At 38.1% G+C, this 19,461-nt stretch overlaps 1 protein-coding gene across 2 annotated transcripts in view; it reads left to right on the forward strand.

The window, feature by feature from the left end:
* The window catches only part of LOC136858534 (HMG box-containing protein 4), a 387,970-nt gene that overhangs the window by 80,577 nt on the left and 287,932 nt on the right, over positions 1–19,461 (forward strand). For both annotated transcript variants that reach the window (XM_067138142.2, XM_067138143.2), the window contains exon 4: positions 12,081–12,198. In XM_067138142.2, the coding sequence (XP_066994243.2) occupies positions 12,081–12,198 (118 nt within the window). The remainder of the gene's footprint in view (positions 1–12,080; positions 12,199–19,461) is intronic.

A 19,461-nucleotide genomic window follows, 5' to 3' on the forward strand; every position in this document is an offset into this window, starting at 1 on the left:
AGAGGTAATGGAACATAGCCTTTTGCTAAGAAAGAAAACGGAAAGGATAATTGGTCTTGGATTACACACATTTATTTTTAAAAAGGAAACAAGTCAAAAACTCAAAATAGAAAGATATTTATAGGATATAAACTTCATGGTTTTGATCTGTATTGAATTGTGATCACAATAATAACTAAACCTATGTCATAATGGTCCACCTTTTCAGTTCTATATTATGCAATGTTGATATTACATTTTTAATCTACGAACTAGTTTCGGCCTTGGCTGGCCATCATCAGCCTTAATGAAAAACTGTACAAACACATCCAATAACTAAAACAAATGCATAAACACACACAAATTACATTAAAAAATGTTAAAAGCATCTGGGATGAACTATGTGCACAACACGTAAAATATGACAAAATTAAAACCATGCTCTAAAATTCTTAGATGTGTTGCATCATGTTAAAATATTTCATTAGTGCTTCTTATTAAAATATCATGAAAATGCTGAAAAGTTCCTCTGTTGGAATTGTCAGTGGTTGAACCAAGGACGGCACACGAAGATATGATTAAATAGCTGGCACATTCTTATGGCTGTTGCTCATGGTAAAATTTTCTCTCAAATTTATTGTACAATAATTTAATTTCATAAAATTTCTGTTGCTCACGGTCAAATTAAAGTTCTATAAAATCTTTGATAAAACTTTTCATAAAATAGGACATGTTCTATTCTATAAAATTAATTTTACGAAACGAACCAATCAGCCAAGCTTGACATTACGATGATGCTGGCGCTACGTCATGAGAAGATTGTAAAGCTTGACTGTAAACAAACACTTCTTTCTAAAATGGCAGGATCCGGGTGGACTAAGGAGGCTGTTAGTGTTTTACTGGACGGACACCAGAAATATCCTTGTTTGTACGAAGTTAAAACGCCACTTTACCACAACAGAAATGCAAGAAAAGAGACTGAAAACACAATCGCCGAATTCCTATATGAATGCAGGTCTTCTAACCTCAACTAATTTTCGACCAAGGACAGCAATCCTCTACCTTCTTCTCTTTTTTTGATCCAATCCCGAATCCAGCATTTCCTGGCATTTCTTTTCTTCCTTTTTACCACTGTACAACATATAATTGCAGCTAAAGCATCAAGTTTTGCTTTGTTTGTTGGAGCCATACTCTCAAACACACTGTAAGTTGAACAGCTGATTATTGGTTTAAAAGTTTATCAATAGATGGCAGCATATGCACATCTAAGTTCAGAATGAGTTCATAGATGGCCATCTTGATGCTTCCATGGATTTTATAAAATAATTTTACCGTGAGCAACACAACTTGTTTTCACCAAATTTTTATAAAATTAATTGTATAACAAATTTTACGAAACATTTTAGCGTGAGTAATAGGCATTAGATTGAAGCTGGTAGAGATTTGCAATTCAGTGCGGTGTCTATGATGTTAACCTGAATAAATGATAGTCAAAAATTAATAAACTAAAAGGAGAGAGAGTGCTCATCAAATGGCACAGGTTATATGATATATGAGACTTGCCCTTTTGTTGAGGAATGTGGTGCGTGGCCTAGTGTTGTGTGCCTCTCACTAATGGGGAGGAGTTGAGATTGTGAAAATTAAAAAAGAAGGGAGTGGGTGGCATAAGGAGAGAGGAGAGGGCGGGGAAAGGAAAGGGAAGAGAGGGGAAGGGGGATTAAGGCGGGGCTGAAGGATGTGGGAAAACCAGATGGCTGCTGAGGAAAGGTGCTGTGAACGTGAAACTCGAGGATAAATTCCTGCATAAGAAAAGAAATTATCACATTTGAATGAAGTTAAAAACCGAAATAAACATAGAAACAGTGCTTACCCTGAGACTGGGTTTCCTGCGAGGGGCCAAAGGAGGAGCACGTCTGCTCGCTAAGCTGATCAGATGATCAAAGATACAGATCTTACCTTGCTCCCACCAAAGGAATGGGGTAAGATCAAGAAACAGGAAATGGTGCAACCACCAAGAGAACCAATCAGAATACAGAATTCACCTTTGACTTTCATATTCACCAATTACATTAACTCTTATTTTCTCCAGTCAAAAGTTTCTTTGCTCTTGCTGACCCAGTGATAAATAAATGTCCGAGAAGAGTCTTCATTTTTTTTTCTTTATTTACTAGTTTCATTTCCATATTAATAGTTCACTCATGTATAGACAAGAAAAGGTTCCACCTTATCAATACAATTTTATTACCGTAAGAGTTAGCTTACAGGACCGGTTTCGACGTTAAATAGTCATCATAAGCTGTACGTGCATACCTTAACATATGTGTCAAGCATTGGTTAGTATGCCTTTTCCTAAAGGGAGATGCCATAGGGAAGCATCATGTCTAAGTGGCCAAATTGGGCATGTTGAGTGTAAAATGGTCATGTACTATAATTCAGGTACCTAGGTATAGACTCTCTCCTTAAAACTAGAATAACCGGGCGAGTTGGCTGTGCGTGTAGAGGCGCGCGGCTGTGAGCTTGCATCCGGGAGATAGTAGGTTTGAATCCCACTATCGGCAGCCCTGAAGATGGTTTTCCGTGGTTTCCCATTTTCACACCAGGCAAATGCTTGGGCTGTACCTTAATTAAGGCCACGGCCGCTTCCTTCCAACTCCTAGGCCTTTCCTATCCCATCGTCGCCATAAGACCTATCTGTGTCGGTGCGACGTAAAGCCCTTAGCAAAAAAAAAAACAAACAAAAAAAACTAGAATTTGTTTATGGAACCTAACTTAAGCTTGAATTTAAATTACAATTGCATTAAACACATTAAAATGTTCAGTACATATTAAAATCACACATTAAAATAGACAGTATATGTTAAAATCCTTTAAAATAATGAATGTAAAACATTTCATAGAAATTCATGTATGCGTCTTGCGGGTATTTCTGTTCTTGTTTTGAGTCCAATGTTATAAATAAATCAGTGCTTGCGTTCGTAGGCAATGCTGTAGTTCTCTAGGAAGACTTCTTGTATATTTAAATGTCTCCACTTGTGTGGTGAAATGCCTCTGTTAACAAAATCCAGTTATATAGACGGAGGTAGGTATGTGCAGTTGTGAGTGGAATATTATCTGTAAGTGTTGGAGGAAGTTGTGGTCTTGATTGTATGTAAATATTTCTTGATGCAGAGTGGTGGCTCTTTTCTGGTCTATATTACAGCTATAAACACAGTTCCCTCCTGTGTCAGATCATATTGAATCAACGACAGAAGCGTGTAGTGAAAGTAAATAGTTCTTCCTAAGATTAGATTCATCTGGTATTCTTTGATTAGCACAATACTTTTCAAGAAATGAGTGCAGCTGTGGATTATTCAGTTTATGCAGTGGAATGTTGCTGCATACAAAAGCCTTACAAATATCAGCAGAAAATGTATTAACTTCACACCGTGTTTTTACGCCGGTTAAAAGTAGCTGTTGTGTATTCTTACTTTGCTCTTTGGATGTGAGATGTGAAGCTGTTTTCAAATGTTGTTCAGTTTGAAATTTATCACATTTTACACTTTTGTTGCACACTTGACAGTATACCACATCACTGTAACTTGTATGGTCACTATTGCCTGATATCCACTGTTTAATTAAGAAAGATCTAGAGCTCTTATCTTTAGGCATTTTGGCAGTTTAATCTGGCAGAACACTGCGATAGATTACCAGCAAGTTAACAGATGAACACACTTTGTTTAAGCAAACCTTGGGAGGCTACTGTAAGGAGAAAGGAATGTCAGAAAGAAGGAAATAGCTGTCATGAAATGGGTCATAATCTGTCTACCTGCTTGTATTGCGACACTGAAATCTCTTTCCTTGATCAGGGGAAGGCTTCTTGTGTTGCCAAGGGATGTAAAACATACAGAGTTCATTAGATGTTTAATTTCATTCAGAAATCTTAGATGATCGATCACACATAAGAGAAAAATATACCTGTATATGCACTAACGTTCAAAATATGCATTTGCATATGCGCATATGCACTTTTAAAATATCTGGGCCCTAGTAATTACATATAATCCGGGCTCTATTGATGACTATGTTGAACAGTGGCCAATCCCTCATGTACAACAAAATCAGCACGGAAATTCTATGAAACACCTGCAATGGTTTTCACCTTAGTAGATGAACATGTCTTGGATCATCTTCACATACACTTCAGGTACTTTTTTTATGTCTTAGTGCTGCCCAGATGCTGGCTGAGGAACTCGAAATGAAGATTTGTGGTCCATTACCATGGGGAAGGTGGTGTGTTATTGGACCACATTGTCGTGGGGGATGAGACATGCATTTCCCATGTAAACAACTGAATCCAGGCAGCAGTCAGTGGAGTGGCAACACACATCATCTCCAACAAAAGTCCAATTCAACCAGACTTTCTCAACTCACACAATTATGGCAAATGTGTTTTGAGACCAATGTGGTTTTCTGCCAATGGACATCTTGCCACCAGGGACAACAATCAATGCAGCTATGCATTATGTGACCTTGGTGAAACTTCATTGTGCAATCCAGAATAAATGCCGTACCCTTCTGTCTGCGAAAGTATTATTGCTTCATGACAGTACAAGACCTCTCACTGCAGTTTCACGCAAGCTCACATTGAATAGTTTGGCTGGCAGCAATTTGATCACTCTACCTATAGCCCTAACCTTGTGCCTTGTGACTCCATCTCTTCCTTCATCCGAAAAGGTTCCTTGCCAGCAAGCATTTCCACACCGATGCGGAATTGAAAACAACTGTTCAGATATGGCTCTCATCACAGGCAACGGACTTCTTTGATGAAAGTTTACAAAAACTTATCTTATGATACGACAAATTTTTGAACAAAAATGGAGATTATGTGGAGAAATAACTGGATTGGTACAGATTCAGATGAAACATAAATTGCCCAAACATATTTGGTAGTTTTTTTTTTTTTTTTTTTTTTTTTTTTACAGAATGGTCCTTACTTTAAAAAAAACCAGCCGTCATATTTCACATTGACTTGCTTGAATTCTGACCCCAATCGAATTTCAAAGGCCTTTTCACGATGAAGGCTATGGAGTTATCTTTACCTTTTCTTAGCCATTTTTCAGCCACCAGTTTTAAAGTGAGAATATCAGTATATGTTCCTCTTCCCTTTCTGAAGCCAAACTTGTGTTGTGTTGAAAGTACTTCAACCTTGGAATAGATTTTCAAAGTATTTTGGCTGTGAGGATTTTAGAATTATGCATGACTAAACTGAGAGGTTGAAAATGTTCAAACGTCTTAGCTGTGGCCTTCTTAAAATCTACCAGAATTCAGCCAAATTCAGAGATTTCACTCAATAGTTCATACAGAACATCCTTGGTGGTGGTGGTGGTGGTGTTTATTGTTTTAAGAGGAAGTGCAACTGGGCAGCCATCCTCTATTAACACTAATCAGAGGGAAAAAATGGAAGGCATCTGACACTTCAAAAGATGGAGGTATTGGCCAAAGTCGAGGGTCACAAAAGGCATGAAAATGAAAGACTCCTTAGGGCTCGGAAACAATACTGTCAGGATTAGAAAAGAACAAGAGGTCTGAGGGGAGGTCTGATAGGATAGATGACAGTGAGGAGCCTGACAGAAGTAAGTGGAAACAGTGCCAGAACTCAGCTGAGGGCCACAAGGTCGCCAACCCACACTGTCATGTTAAGACCTCTGGGGTCCCTTTTAGTCTTCTCTTATGGCAGGCAGGGGATGCATGGGATATTATTCTTCTGCCCCCACCCACAGTGTGGACAGACTTCCGTGGTCTCCCTTCTCATGATGATAAGCTCTGATAGGATATTGTCCACTGCGGGGATCTTTCTGTTTTCAGTATCTATCTCCAGTGAGTGCTTCAGCAGTTTTATTTCCTTTATGCAGGTTTTCTGTATGTTGCTTCTATTGAGTCATTGTATGTTATTGCTTGTAAGAGTTTTCCTCCTCCTACATAATTGAGTGGCCTTTGATCCTCTTGTTTTCTGAAAGGTTCTTCACAGTAGCATATGCAGCTTCAGTCCTTCCAGTCACTACGTGTTCAACTTCCTTGCATTGATCTTGCAGAAATACTTACTTTGTTTTCTTTGATTTGCTGTTAATTTTGCTTCTAATATGCCTGTACATTTTGTGGCCCTCTTCTGTGTGAGAGTTTTTCAGCAGTCTTCTTTGTTCCATTAGTACTGTGATATCTTTTGTAATCCCCTCTTTCCTTGGCTGGGGTTGTGCTCTTCCAATATTGTTTCCTTCTGCAGCCTCAAGGTGAATTCTAAGCACTGGTTATCTGATAGAACTAATGTACAGTAATTATGCTGGAGTGTTAACCACAGTGTTCCAACTCCCTAAAATTACAACAAAGACATAGCAGTACTAGTCCTTAATGTTACCAAATATATCCATGTCAATGTAAGTCGTCATACATAGATACGAAGTAAACAGGGTTTTTTTTAAAAACTGGAATTGTCATTTGGCACTTGCTGTTGACCTTTTGAAAGCACAATTGAAAAGTATTTGATTATTTTTTGGGTTCCTGCTACATTCATTGTTGTAAATTTGTACATTATAACATTATTATTATTATTATTATTATTATTATTATTATTATTATTATTATTATTATTATTATTATTATTATTATTATTATTATCGTGAAACCCGTACTTTACACCACTGTGGGGACTATTTTGACTATTTTGAAAAAGTTGAAAATTAAGAAAAGTATTTCTTTTGTGTAGATGGTGGAAAACGGTAAATAAAAATGTAAACAGACTCTGGGATGGGTTTAAAGAAATTGTTGACGAATGCGAAAACAGGTTTGTACCTTTAAGGGTGGTAAGGAATGGTAAAGACCCACCTTATTATAATAGAGAAATAAAGAGACTAAGAAGGAGGTGCAGACTGGAAAGAAATAGAGTTAGAAATGGCTGTGGAAGTAAGGAGAAATTGAAGGAACTTACTAGAAAATTGAATCTAGCAAAGAAGGCAGCTAAGGATAACATGATGGCAAGCATAATTGGCAGTCATACAAATTTTAGTGAAAAATGGAAGGGTATGTATAGGTATTTTAAGGCAGAAACAGGTTCCAAGAAGGACATTCCAGGAATAATTAATGAACAAGGGGAGTGTGTATGCGAGGATCTTCAAAAGGCAGAAGTATTCAGTCAGCAGTATGTAAAGATTGTTGGTTACAAGGATAATGTCGAGATAGAGGAAGAGACTAAGGCCAAAGAAGTAATAAAATTTACATATGATAACAATGACATTTACAATAAGATACAAAAGTTGAAAACTAGAAAAGCAGCTGGAATTGATCAGATTTCTGGGGATATACTAAAGACAATGGGTTGGAATGTAGTACCATATCTGAAGTACTTATTTGATTATTGTTTGGTCGAAGGAGCTATACCAGATGAATGGAGAGTTGCTATAGTAGCCCCTGTGTATAAAGGAAAGGGTGATAGACATAAAGTTGAAAATTACAGGCCAGTAAGTTTGACATGCATTGTATGTAAGCTTTGGGAAGGCATTCTTTCTGATTATATTAGACATGTTTGTGAAATTAATAACTGGTTCGATAGAAGGTAGTTCGGTTTTAGGAAAGGTTATTCCACTGAAGCTCAACTTGTAGGATTCCAGCAAGATATAGCAGATATCTTGGATTCTGGAGGTCAAATGGACTGTATCGCGATTGACATGTCTAAAGCATTTGATAGGGTGGATCATGGGAGTCTACTGGCAAAAATGAGTGCAATTGGACTAGACAAAAGAGTGACTGAATGGGTTGCTATATTTCTAGAAAATAGATCTCGGAGATTTAGAGTAGGTGAAGCTTTGTCTGACCCTGTAATAGTTGAGAGGGGAGTTCCTCAGGGCAGTGTTATCGGACCTTTATGTTTTCTTATATATATAAATGATATGAGTAAAGGAGTGGAATCGGAGGTAAGGCTTTTTGCGGATGATGTTATTCTCTATAGAGTGATAAATAAGTTACAAGATTGTGAGCAACTGCAACGTGACCTCGAAAATGTTGTGAGATGGACAGCAGGCAATGGTATGTTGATAAACGGGGCTAAAAGTCAGGTTGTGAGTTTCACAAATAGGAAAAGTCCTCTCAGTTTTAATTACTGCGTTGATGGGTTGAAAGTTCCTTTTGGGGATCATTGTAAGTATCTAGGTGTTAATATAAGGAAAGATCTTCACTGGAGTAATCACATAAATGGGATTGTAAATAAAGGGTACCGATCTCTACACATGGTTATGAGGGTGTTTAGGGGTTGTAGTAAGGATGTAAAGGAGAGTGCATATAAGTCTCTGGTAAGTCCCCAACTAGAGTATGGTTCCAGTGTATGGGACCCTCACCAGGATTACCTGATTCAAGAACTGGAAAAAATCCAAAGAAAAGCAGCTCGATTTTTTCTGGGTGATTTCCGACAAAAGAGCAGCGTTACAAAAATGTTGCAATGTTTGGGTTGGGAAGAATTGAGAGAAAGAAGAAGAGCTGCTCGACTAAGTGGTATGTTCCGAGCTGTCAGCGGAGAGATGGCGTGGAGTGACATTAGTAGACGAATAGGTTTGAATGGCGTTTATAAAAGTAGGAAAGATCACGATATGAAGATAAAGTTGGAATTCAAGAGGACAAACTGGGGCAAATATTCATTTATAGGAAGGGGAGTTAGGGATTGGAATAACTTACCAAGGGAGATGTTCAATAAATTTCCAATTTCTTTGAAATCATTTCGGAAAAGGCTAGGAAAGCAACAGATAGGGAATCTGCCACCTGGGCGACTGCCCTAAATGCAGATCAGGATTGATTGATTGATTGATTGATTGATTGATTGATTGATTGATTGATTGATTGCTATGCAATTTAAATTAATATTGGAATTTAACTTCTGGAATTTCAATTATAAGAAAAGGGTAGAAAGAACTGGAAAACATAACTCTCAGGCTTTAAAAATGAGGAGTATGGACGTAAGCTACTTACCAAGGGAAGAACACAAGGCTATACGAAGGTAAACCCAAAAATAAGGTCTCCTATTTTTTAATAAATACATAGAGCTGTTTATTTATACAGTGGTTTACATCGTTTTACTGCTTGAACATTTAGCTATTTTTATACATAATCGCCATTTTGGTTGATGCATTTTTTAGATGCTGTGACAGTTTTTGTATGCCCATGTCACACCAGCTCACCGCCATAAAGTCGACCAACAATACCCCTTTTCGATCCAAAAATAGTTGTCTTGACTTTACCGGCAGACTGTGTTTGCTTAAATTTTCGCGGCTTTTGCAAAGAGGGATGCCGCCACTGGCGTGATTGTTGCTTGGTCTCAGGTGTAAAGTGGAATGCCCTGGTTTCGTCACCCGTGACAATTGAGTCCAAAAAGTTGTCCTGTTTGGCTGCAAAGCACGACTCACCATACACTACCATCAATTGGCAATGGATTTCAATCGGTTCAGTACCTTTTGCGTTCAAAAACCGAATAACTGTGCGCACTTCGCACTTGGCACTAACGTCCCCAACGGGAGCTCCATTCTCAACGGCTGCCAGGCCAAGACTGAGTGCCTCAGTGTGGTGTGCGCATGTTTATATGCGAGCACGAGAAACACACTTCACAATGTTGTGACCAACAGCCACACGAACAGAGTTCTGTATTTATAAAAAAAATAGGAGACCTTATTTTTGGGATTACCCTCGTACATATGAGTGTAGGGTGATGCTAAAAATACAGTAAACACTGTTGTTAAAACTTGAAAAGGCAAATTATGTTGACAGCAAAAGAAAAGACAATAATATCACTAGGCCTCCTTCAGCCAATCAATAATAGGCATTTGCTTTTTTTTTCCTTCCTCACATTGTTCCACCAAATACAGTTCATTCTCTAATGCACTACCCTCAACATCGAACTGGTGCAGATATCTTCTTGACTTAAAAAGCAGCTACGGGGTTTGGGTCACATAGCTATCAGCTTGAATTCGGGAGATAATGGTTCCGAACCCCACTATAGGCAGCACTGAAGATGGTTTTCTGCAGTTTCCCAATTTCACATCAGGCAAATGCTAGGGCTGTACCTCAATTAAGGCCATGGATGATCACTTCCTTTCTACTTGTAGCCTGTTCTTTGATATCAAGAAGTCATGCTTCTTGCACATTCCTTGGATGGCTGAATAGCTATATTTAGCACCTGAAAGGGCTGTTTTGTAGCCCTCCCAGTAAAGGTCAATGCTTCGACATTGTTGCAGCTAATGTCATGAAACTGTACACACGCGTTCTCAGTACTGACGTGAATCATCACTCCCCATTTCGACATGCTCAGGTTGATAACTCCGCCAGCGACCTTTAAAGTCGTCACCAGAGATCCTGAACAACCTTCTGTATTAATGTGAGTGTCAGCTGGCTTAAATGCAAGCCAGTCAACTGTCTTTTGTTCTGTTAATGCAAGCATGTCTTCATTGTCACCATCTTCACCTCCAGTCATAAAGCGCACTTTCCAAAGCATTTCTGAATGGCTGATATGGTTATACGTCTCTAAGATTCAGCCACAAAGTGGAAAGCTGATAAAACATTTGATTTCATTTCAGATGCATCATCAAGCAGTCCCCCATTGATCATTGCTACAGCTTTTCTGATCAGCTGTTTGTGATTGTGATATTTGAAAGCATGGATGACGTCCAGTTCCAATGGTTGCAGTTGACTCATACCGTTTGAGGGGAAGAACATCATGGCATGGGTCACCTTTGAAGGTTAGGGTGTTTCTGGGTTGAAGGTTGTAGAGAAGTCTGGTTTTATCAGTGTTGAACATGTCTTTTGCTTCATAACCTTCAGTTAATTGGGAAAGCTGATCTTTCCAGTCTCTGGCCATAGCAGGATTAACAGCTGCACTCTCCCCAGAAATGGTCTTGTAAAGAAATGTCTTTTCTTAAATCAGTTGATCCAGCCATTTGAAGCTCTGAAGCAGTCTATCCCAAACCGCACAGTGATAAGTAGCACATTTCCTTCAGATGTGATCCATCAGTATTTGCATTGGCAGCCCAGGCTTGCTTAAACCAACTTGTAACGATGGACTCCAGTTCCTCCAAAGTTGACACCTTCGAGGATTTGCAATCCTTTGAGAAGGAAGGGCTGTAACGCACAAAAGTGTTTTCAATTTCCACTCATTTCTCCATGATTGTGTTTAACAGATCAAGTCTTGAAGGCAAATCAATGCACGTCCCCATGTGGGCATCAATTTATTCCAGAATTATCATTTTCTCATCCGTAGAAAAGGCATTCCATTTCTTCTCCATTACATGATGCTTTGCAACTTATAAAAATTGCTAAAACAATGTAAGTCATTTACATTAAGAAACCATAAAAGGCCAAAAAGGGTGATGGAAACCAAAAAGGGTGATGGAAATGCAAATCCAAGGAAGGAGAGGCCGTGGACGACCACGATTGAGATCGAAGGATGCCATCCAACGCAGCATTATAGAAAGAAACCTGGACTGGGAGACAGTGTTGGAGGAGGAGTGGTGGAAAGACCGAAGAAAGTGGAGAGGAACCATATTTGCCCCTACCCGGCTACAGCTGGATAAAGGGAAATGATGATGATGATGATGATGATGATGAAAAGGCCAACTGCTTTGTTTACCCTTGATTTCTCGCTGTGCCTCAAACTTATCAAACTAACTCTACGCGCTACAATTCTCATGTCACTCGGCCACTGTTGTATCAAATATCATTATCGTTCTCAACCGCCAGTAGGAATGCGCATAATGTTGCAAACATTTTGAGTCATTCTGCTCGATAATAGGGGAGCACGTAATATATTTCAACGAATAATACGTGAGATTGAAATTGTTCCTTACTGTGGGACTTCAAAATCCTAGTGTATTTACAACTTAATCATAAAATTAAAAAAAAAAAATGGAAGTTCAAGGAAACTTTTACATTAATTACATGGACTTTCAGTACGGACTTTCACTATGGACTTTCATTTTGTGATGTAAGGTTGGGGAATATATGAAATCAGAGGTTGTAAATTTGAGATTGATTGATTTGTTTGTTTGTTTGTTTGTTTGTTTGTTTGTTTGTTTATTTATTCTCTGCCATTACAGGAAGAAGTAGCCGAAGAGTTTGTGAAGGTTGAACCCCCTGATTCGGAATCTGATTCTGAATTGGGAATGTTTCCTCCTCCTGAGGGAGTGGATGATGATTCGAGCTTGGACTCTGTAGGTTAGTACATTCTTTTGATGTATCTAAGTAATGGAAAGGGGATAAAGAAGTTGCAAATAAACTAAAATTCAGAACAGAGGGTAGAAAAATGAGGATAATCGCTGTAATGGCAAAGAGGGAGTAACAGAAAGGAGAGATAAGAACATGCTGGACATTATCCTACACTGTTTTCATGTATATGAGCTTTCTTTATCAAACCCAGTTGTCATACCTGTATTTCTTCTCATCTCCTATGAGTTCATCTCTGCTTCCCATCAGATCAAGAGACTGGGCATCCATGCTCTTAAGAGGGATGTTGCATTTGTAAATGTAGAATTGGAAGTAAGCAAGTGAATTCATATCCTCACCCCAACGTGATGCAGCTCTTTTCATGCACAATCCCAATAGAGGTGAACTGCATGAACCTTTTTAAGCACATACCAGCCCTCCTGCCAATCTTAAATTTCTGGCAGTGACAGGAATCGAACTTAGGCATCTGGTGCGACTGCTAATAGAACTAACCATTACACTACATAAAGGCACATAGAAAGGAAACAAGCAAGTGACAGTTGAATACTAAAACAGAAATGGGAATGAGGGCGTTAACATTTATGATGATAAATACATTGAATGATTGGGAAGGAGCCATTCTGTAATTAGACAGCAGTGTACAAATAAATGGTGTTTGTCCTTTTCTCTCCTTTTTGTTGCTTTTTAAAAAAGATATACTGACCTTGTAAAAGATCCTATCCTCATCTTTTGTGATATTTTGTATGTTATTATTAAATGCACGACCTTGATTATACAGTCAAACCTTGATAGAACAGCATTCAGGGTATCTTGAAAATAGTATTATTATAGCAGGGCTATTGTTATAATGAGATTTTGTTAATAGTGACTTTTACAGAATTGTTCCTACTGTACCATAAAGTGCCAGTATAAACAGTACTTTTCTGATGAAGAAAGAACATTAAAAGACAATTAATGAAACATATTTTGTTTGCTCAGTTTATCAGTAGGGTATCTTACGTTTGTGTACACAATAATTCACTTATTCTCCTTTGTTTCTTTTTTCTTAATGATTCTCCTGTAAGTATTGTCTTTGTCCCCTCTAATGCAATCAGTAGCTCCTCTGAAACCCTGTGGATTGAAGATGCTACTTGCTGGATAGTTTCAAACTGACCGATTACTATAGTTCCATCAGAGGAGGAGGATTCACACTTAGCAAATCACTGTCTTCAAGAGGTGAATCTCCCTTTAACTCTTCTATGATAGATTTTCAGTATATGATTCAAACACCAATGTCTCATCATCGACTGATACATATTCAACCACTCATTCATCTATACTTTTACCAGTTGCTGTTTAAAACACTTTTCAATATCACTTTGGACACTATCCTGCATTTGTTTTATCCATCACAAAACTTCACTTTTGGAAATCCTTTCGGCAGTTCACAATCCTTTAGGCTCTACCATTCACTGTTCTGGGAATGAGTAATCATATCACAAGCCTGCTTCATATTGAAACTGTAGGGGCTGTTCACCTTTCTTTCAGTGTTTGTGATCACGTGTTGAACTAGACGTGAACAGTATTTTGTCTTGTGGCTGAAGGATCGAAGTACAGTTTGTGGGGGTAGCATAGTCCTACATTCTTCAAGGCTAATATGTTGTTAAGTGCACTACAATTATCCACCAGCAATGATGGTTTCTTCTTTTTCTTTGTCATTTCTTTATCAAGCAAAAGCAGCCACTCACTGAAGTGAGCAAACATCATCCATGCTTTTCGATTTGCCTCGTCATTGATTGCAATAAAAAATCACATTTAGAATAACAAAAAAATAGAGATTACTTTGGTAGAGTACAGTGCCGTATGTACTTTTTATGCATACTCATAATATTACTACCGTAGGTACTGTATCACCGTATAAATTAAAGAAAGGTAAAATAAAATTTGTGTACTGTTACCTGGTAAACCTTTTTTACATGTTTTAAGCATTAAGGATTTGCTGATCGATAACCAATCAGTGATGTCAATGTAAGTGTTGCATTGCTGCGGAGAAGAACCCTTAGACTTACTTCAGATTGCTTCCGTCCTTTACATTTATCTCCTCTAAAGGCCATCGTCTTCTCTGGCATCAGCTGGTAAAACAATCCTATCTCATCTGCATTGTACATGTTTTCAGGACTGTATTGTTTTCAGCAGCTTACAATGTTTCTTCCCACCAACATTCGGCATCTCCTAAAGGTGATGATTTTTCTTTGACAACCAGAAATAATCCTGGATCTGTACACTGGCCCAAAGGAAAACACGGACCCGTCGATTTATTGGAGGCTCTTCCTGTCCATTGTTGGGTGGTATCCAGGTTCAGTTATCGTTTACACGGATGGTTCGAGGGCAGAAATATATGTGGGCTGTGCATTCGTTGTCGACAATGATAGGTTTCTTTTTGCTCTCCCAGAAACCTGTAGTATATATACAGCAAAGCTCTATGCTATCTGTGAAGCTCTGCGGTATGCACTGTCCGATGAGCGCTGACACTTTCTTCTGTGTACTGACTCCTTGAGCTCACTACAGTCTGTTGATACCTGTTTCCCTAGGCACCCTCAGGTGCAGCGTATCCAGGACCTGCTGGCCGGGTGTTCGGATGCTGGCACCAGAATCAGAATCCGGCAAGTGATATTCGCTCTCAGGTGAGACATTTGGTTATGTCCCATTGGGAAATGGAGTGGCAGGCCACTCCACTTCCAAATAAGCTGAGAGCGATTAAAATACAACAAAGGTATCCAGGGCTTCCCTTCGGGCTTCTCGGAGGGAAGCAGTGGTATTATGTCGTCTTTGGATCGGCCTCAGTATAGTCACGCACTTTTATTTACTGAAAGGAGAACCCCCTCCGGTGTGTACTTGCAGTGACCATCTTACTATGGTACACATCCTTACGGAGTGCATGGACCTGGTCGATCTGCGTCGTAGGCTAAAACTCCCGAGTACCATCTCCCTCATCCTGCGAGATGACTAGCAGTCAGCGGACCTCGTCATCCATTTTATGAGGGATACTGGCCTTTTTTATCGTGTTTAGTAATGTCTTTTGTCTTAGAGTATTTGTGTTAACTGCACTTTTATCCCATTGACTCTATTTTAGTTTGTGTTTGCGTATTTTAATGTGTTATTTTAACTTCTATCTTGAATTATACATATGTGTACTTCCAGGCAATGTCTTATTCCATTGTCACCTGTATTTTCTATAATTTTATTAGAAAAGGCATAGCAAATTAGATCCATTGATTGTTTTAATCTCCTAGTCATTTTTCATCACCATTTATTTTAAACTCTAGTCAGTGGATACATTTTAAAATTTTAATTATCATATCATGTCGTTCATCTCGTACCATTAGGGGTCCATGACCTTAGATGTTGGCCCTTTAAACAACAAGCATCATCATCATCACAAATTTTCTTTGTCTGAAATCACTTCTAAAATGATCCCATGCCTCTCCTTAAATCTCTGCAGCCATCTGTTACACGCTTTAAAATTAGTATTACCAACTACCTTAGTGAAATATAAGGCTTTTTGTTATATCAACGGTCCATTAATTGGTATGTCTACACACCAATCTCATTAACCCTTTCACTCCCACTGGGACATATATGTCCCACAAGGGCATCAAGAAATACTATTGGGATTTAATTGTTGTAATAGCACAGGACCATGTCCCAATGGTTACCTATACATTTGTTAGCTTTAGCGTTGCCATAAATTCCTAACAGATGCCACTTGTTTTAAGTTTTATTCATAGAACGGGAAATTATCGATACGGGTCACTGTTTTCATGCCAGTTCTCAGAGGTTACATTATTGTGTTCATTGTGTAACACACGTAGGTGCTTATAGCGATAATAAATACCACTTTCTTGCATCTTACATATTATTATATCAGGTTAGCGCAATGTTATATCTAATTTCTTTACAATGGGACACATATAACCCATTAGTAGTTTTCGCTGGGACATATAGTCCCAGTGGTATTTTATAACCTGGTTTACGAAATAGCTTTTGTTTATTGTAGCTAAGATGACTTTAAAAAGACGGCATTGGGAGGATGTCTTTTTGAATGACAACCAACCGACAAGAGTTTTTAGAGACCATTGGAGAAGATTCAGCATCAGATTTGGACTTCGGCCCTGATGATGTTCCGGATGTAAATTACGTGCCTAGTGACAATGATTCGGTAGGTTTGGATGATGATACAGCCTCAAAAGCAGACAAAAACGGCAATTGCAGGGTAAGTTAGACAGAAGCCAGTGTCAGTATTTGGCTAGTGCTTCTGGAACGCTTGCTGCAAGATGGCAGGATTCTAAAGAAATGGTGGTACTTAGCCACTGCCATATGGCAAACGAAGTTGAAGTGCCAAAAAAGAAGAGAGGTGGAAGTAAAGAAGTAGTTCCCTGCCCAGAATCAACATCATTCTACAATGAAAATATGGGAGATGTAGATCTCACAGATCGGAAAGTTGGAACATACGATATTGATAGAAAATCTCAAAAGTGGTGGAGAAAGGTTTTCTTCATGGCCCACATGATGGCCTTGTCAGTTCTTGGATTTTGTATCAAGAAACCAAGCATAAAAACATTCCGTTTCTGGAGTACATTATTCCCCTTGCAGAACAAATGATGGCTGTTGGCAAGGCAAATGCAACAGTAAAAAGGAAGAGGACATATGGGCGACCAACCTCTGCATCAAAATTTATGTTGAATGTCGGAGATCAGTTGCCGGTGGAAGGCAACACCAGAAGGCGATGTGTGAGGTGCTCAAATCTGAAGAAAGAAACAAGAACCAAAACTCTCTGTACAATATGTAAGCTCCCTCTGTGCAAGAACTACTTTGCACATTATCACACTTGATCTGTTGCACCTAATCTAACCTACATATGAAGTGTTCTAAACCTAATAAATTGATCGCAAACATCATCGTTTTAAGTTCGGCTACTTAGTATTCTGTGTACCATATTTTGTATTTCATATTCTTATAAATAATGGTATTATAAATAAAGGTTGGCATCTTTCAAATTATACCACTGGGACATATATGTCCCACACAGAAATACCAGTGGGACACATATGTCCCACCCCTCTCAGAGGCACAACGTATCAGCTATGAATTACATATTGAAATTACATACTAATTAGAAGTTCGTTGACCAGTCAATGCAAATAAATAACCTAATTTATGGAAAAATAAAATGGGTAGTGAAAGGGTTAAACCACCACAGAGTAGCACTATCCACATTGTCCGCAGCAACCACCACCTTCATTCTTTTTTTTTTTTTTTTTTTTTTTTTTTAAGGTTTAAACTTGCCACCCAGAAAACTTCATTCAATTTCCTTTTTTAAGGAAAGTAGCTAACATCGACTGTGCAAGTCCATACTTCCTCGCCACGTCTATCTGTTTTCATTCCATCATTGATTGCCTTTCAAAACTTCCACTTTCGACTCTAACCTTATCTGTTTCCAAGTTCCAGCCATTGTTCAAATCTTATTAGCCAAGTTTGAAGCTTATTTATCAACTTAAAAACATTTACAGATTGCACAAATCATGGAAATAAACTTTATACGAGCCCAACACAACATTCCTGTCTGCATCCCGGACTCAACAATGTACAGTTAACACTGGTTCAAACAAAGGAGTTGTTTGACTCTTTCTATTTGCGCACAGCTCACCCGTAGCTATTCGCTACCTGGTTACTTCAGCACAGTATGTAGCGAAGCTTCTGAGAATACAGTGCTGGAGGTTGAGAGGTTTAACAAACAATACACACCATTATTGTCAGATTCTTAAAAGCAGAAAATAATAAGGTCCCGAAACGTCTTCGTTATAACTGGGTGTTACTAAACTTACTTCATTGTTCTAATGAAGGGTAATTAACATAGCAAATATAGGAAATCTGCCAGAGCCATATAAAATTATAGCTGTTCCCAACTTAGGCATTCTATCAGTAATCATTGTACGGATTGTATTAGTAATCATTGTACGGAGGTTTGGCTGTATTTGTCTCTATGTACTGTTGTATAAATGTGTCACAAAAATGAAGAGCATGATTTTTAAAAGGAGGGACAGAAAATTCTTTACCACGCATTTCTACTTATCCTGTCAATACTTTCTCTTTCAGTATCATCATGGAAATATAACTCTGCGACTCTTTGCTCATACAGTAGAACCCCGCTTAACCGAACTTCTCTTAACCGAAACCCGGCCTAACTGAAATGCTCTTGCAAAATTGTATTTTAATATTTCGTTTTTACCCTCTCGTTCTTAGCCGTCGAATTTGTAATTCTCTTGCTGTATGTGCTGAGAGCTACTAGGCAAACACTATTTTTATGTTATAACTTATGCCAGAATGCACGTGTAACATAAAACAAAACAGTTTTCTACCCTCTAGTTTGTTCCAGGATACATTTTTCTTGAACAAGCAGGAATTATTATTACTGTATTATTATTATTATTCTTTTTTTTTCCGTTGTGCCCAACTGTGGAACGCATTTGAACTTATTTTGCACAATGATTCTTCTTTTTTTCACAATATCTCTTCATTTTTTCACTGTGTTCCTTTCTGCATGTTTATTATTATTATTATTATTATTATTATTATTATTATTATTATTATTATTATTATTATTATTATTATTATTATTATTATTCGTCATGAAGATTATGCAGACTACTTCAACCTTGACAATGGCAGTTCTGAAAATTGAGTTACTGCAGACGGTGGATTTAATACATTGCAGGTAAGATTGATTTTGAATTTTTATTAAAATACAGTACCACATGCTTTAATTACAGTACTCTAATAAAATAACTGTATACAGTATTCAGTTCAATAGTAACAAAAAATTGTTTCATTATTTCAGATTGCTTTGCGCTTTGTTGAATAAAGCAATGAATCTACACCAGCTGATGTATGGTTGATTAAACGGTGGCGCAACATAGCTGTACAACAGCACTGCGCCAAGAAAATTCAGAAGAAAATCACTGATTTTATACGATGAGAGATATTATGTAATATTTTTATGTTAATATATAGTATGCACCTTTGCTTAACAGAGTTTATGCATTTTTATTTCGACATTTAACTTCCAAAAATATTTACCATGTGTCATCCGAAAAAACGCGTCAACCGAAGTAGCACCGCCACCTTTATTTCGGATAAACAGGGTTCTACTGTATTTATAACTGTTAAGTTCTTCAGTCTGCCAAAACTAATCTACCGGTATTGTAATTAGGATAC

The sequence above is a fragment of the Anabrus simplex genome, chromosome 1 (assembly GCF_040414725.1).
Source record: "Anabrus simplex isolate iqAnaSimp1 chromosome 1, ASM4041472v1, whole genome shotgun sequence".
In the NCBI taxonomy this organism is placed as follows: Eukaryota; Metazoa; Arthropoda; class Insecta; order Orthoptera; family Tettigoniidae; genus Anabrus; species Anabrus simplex.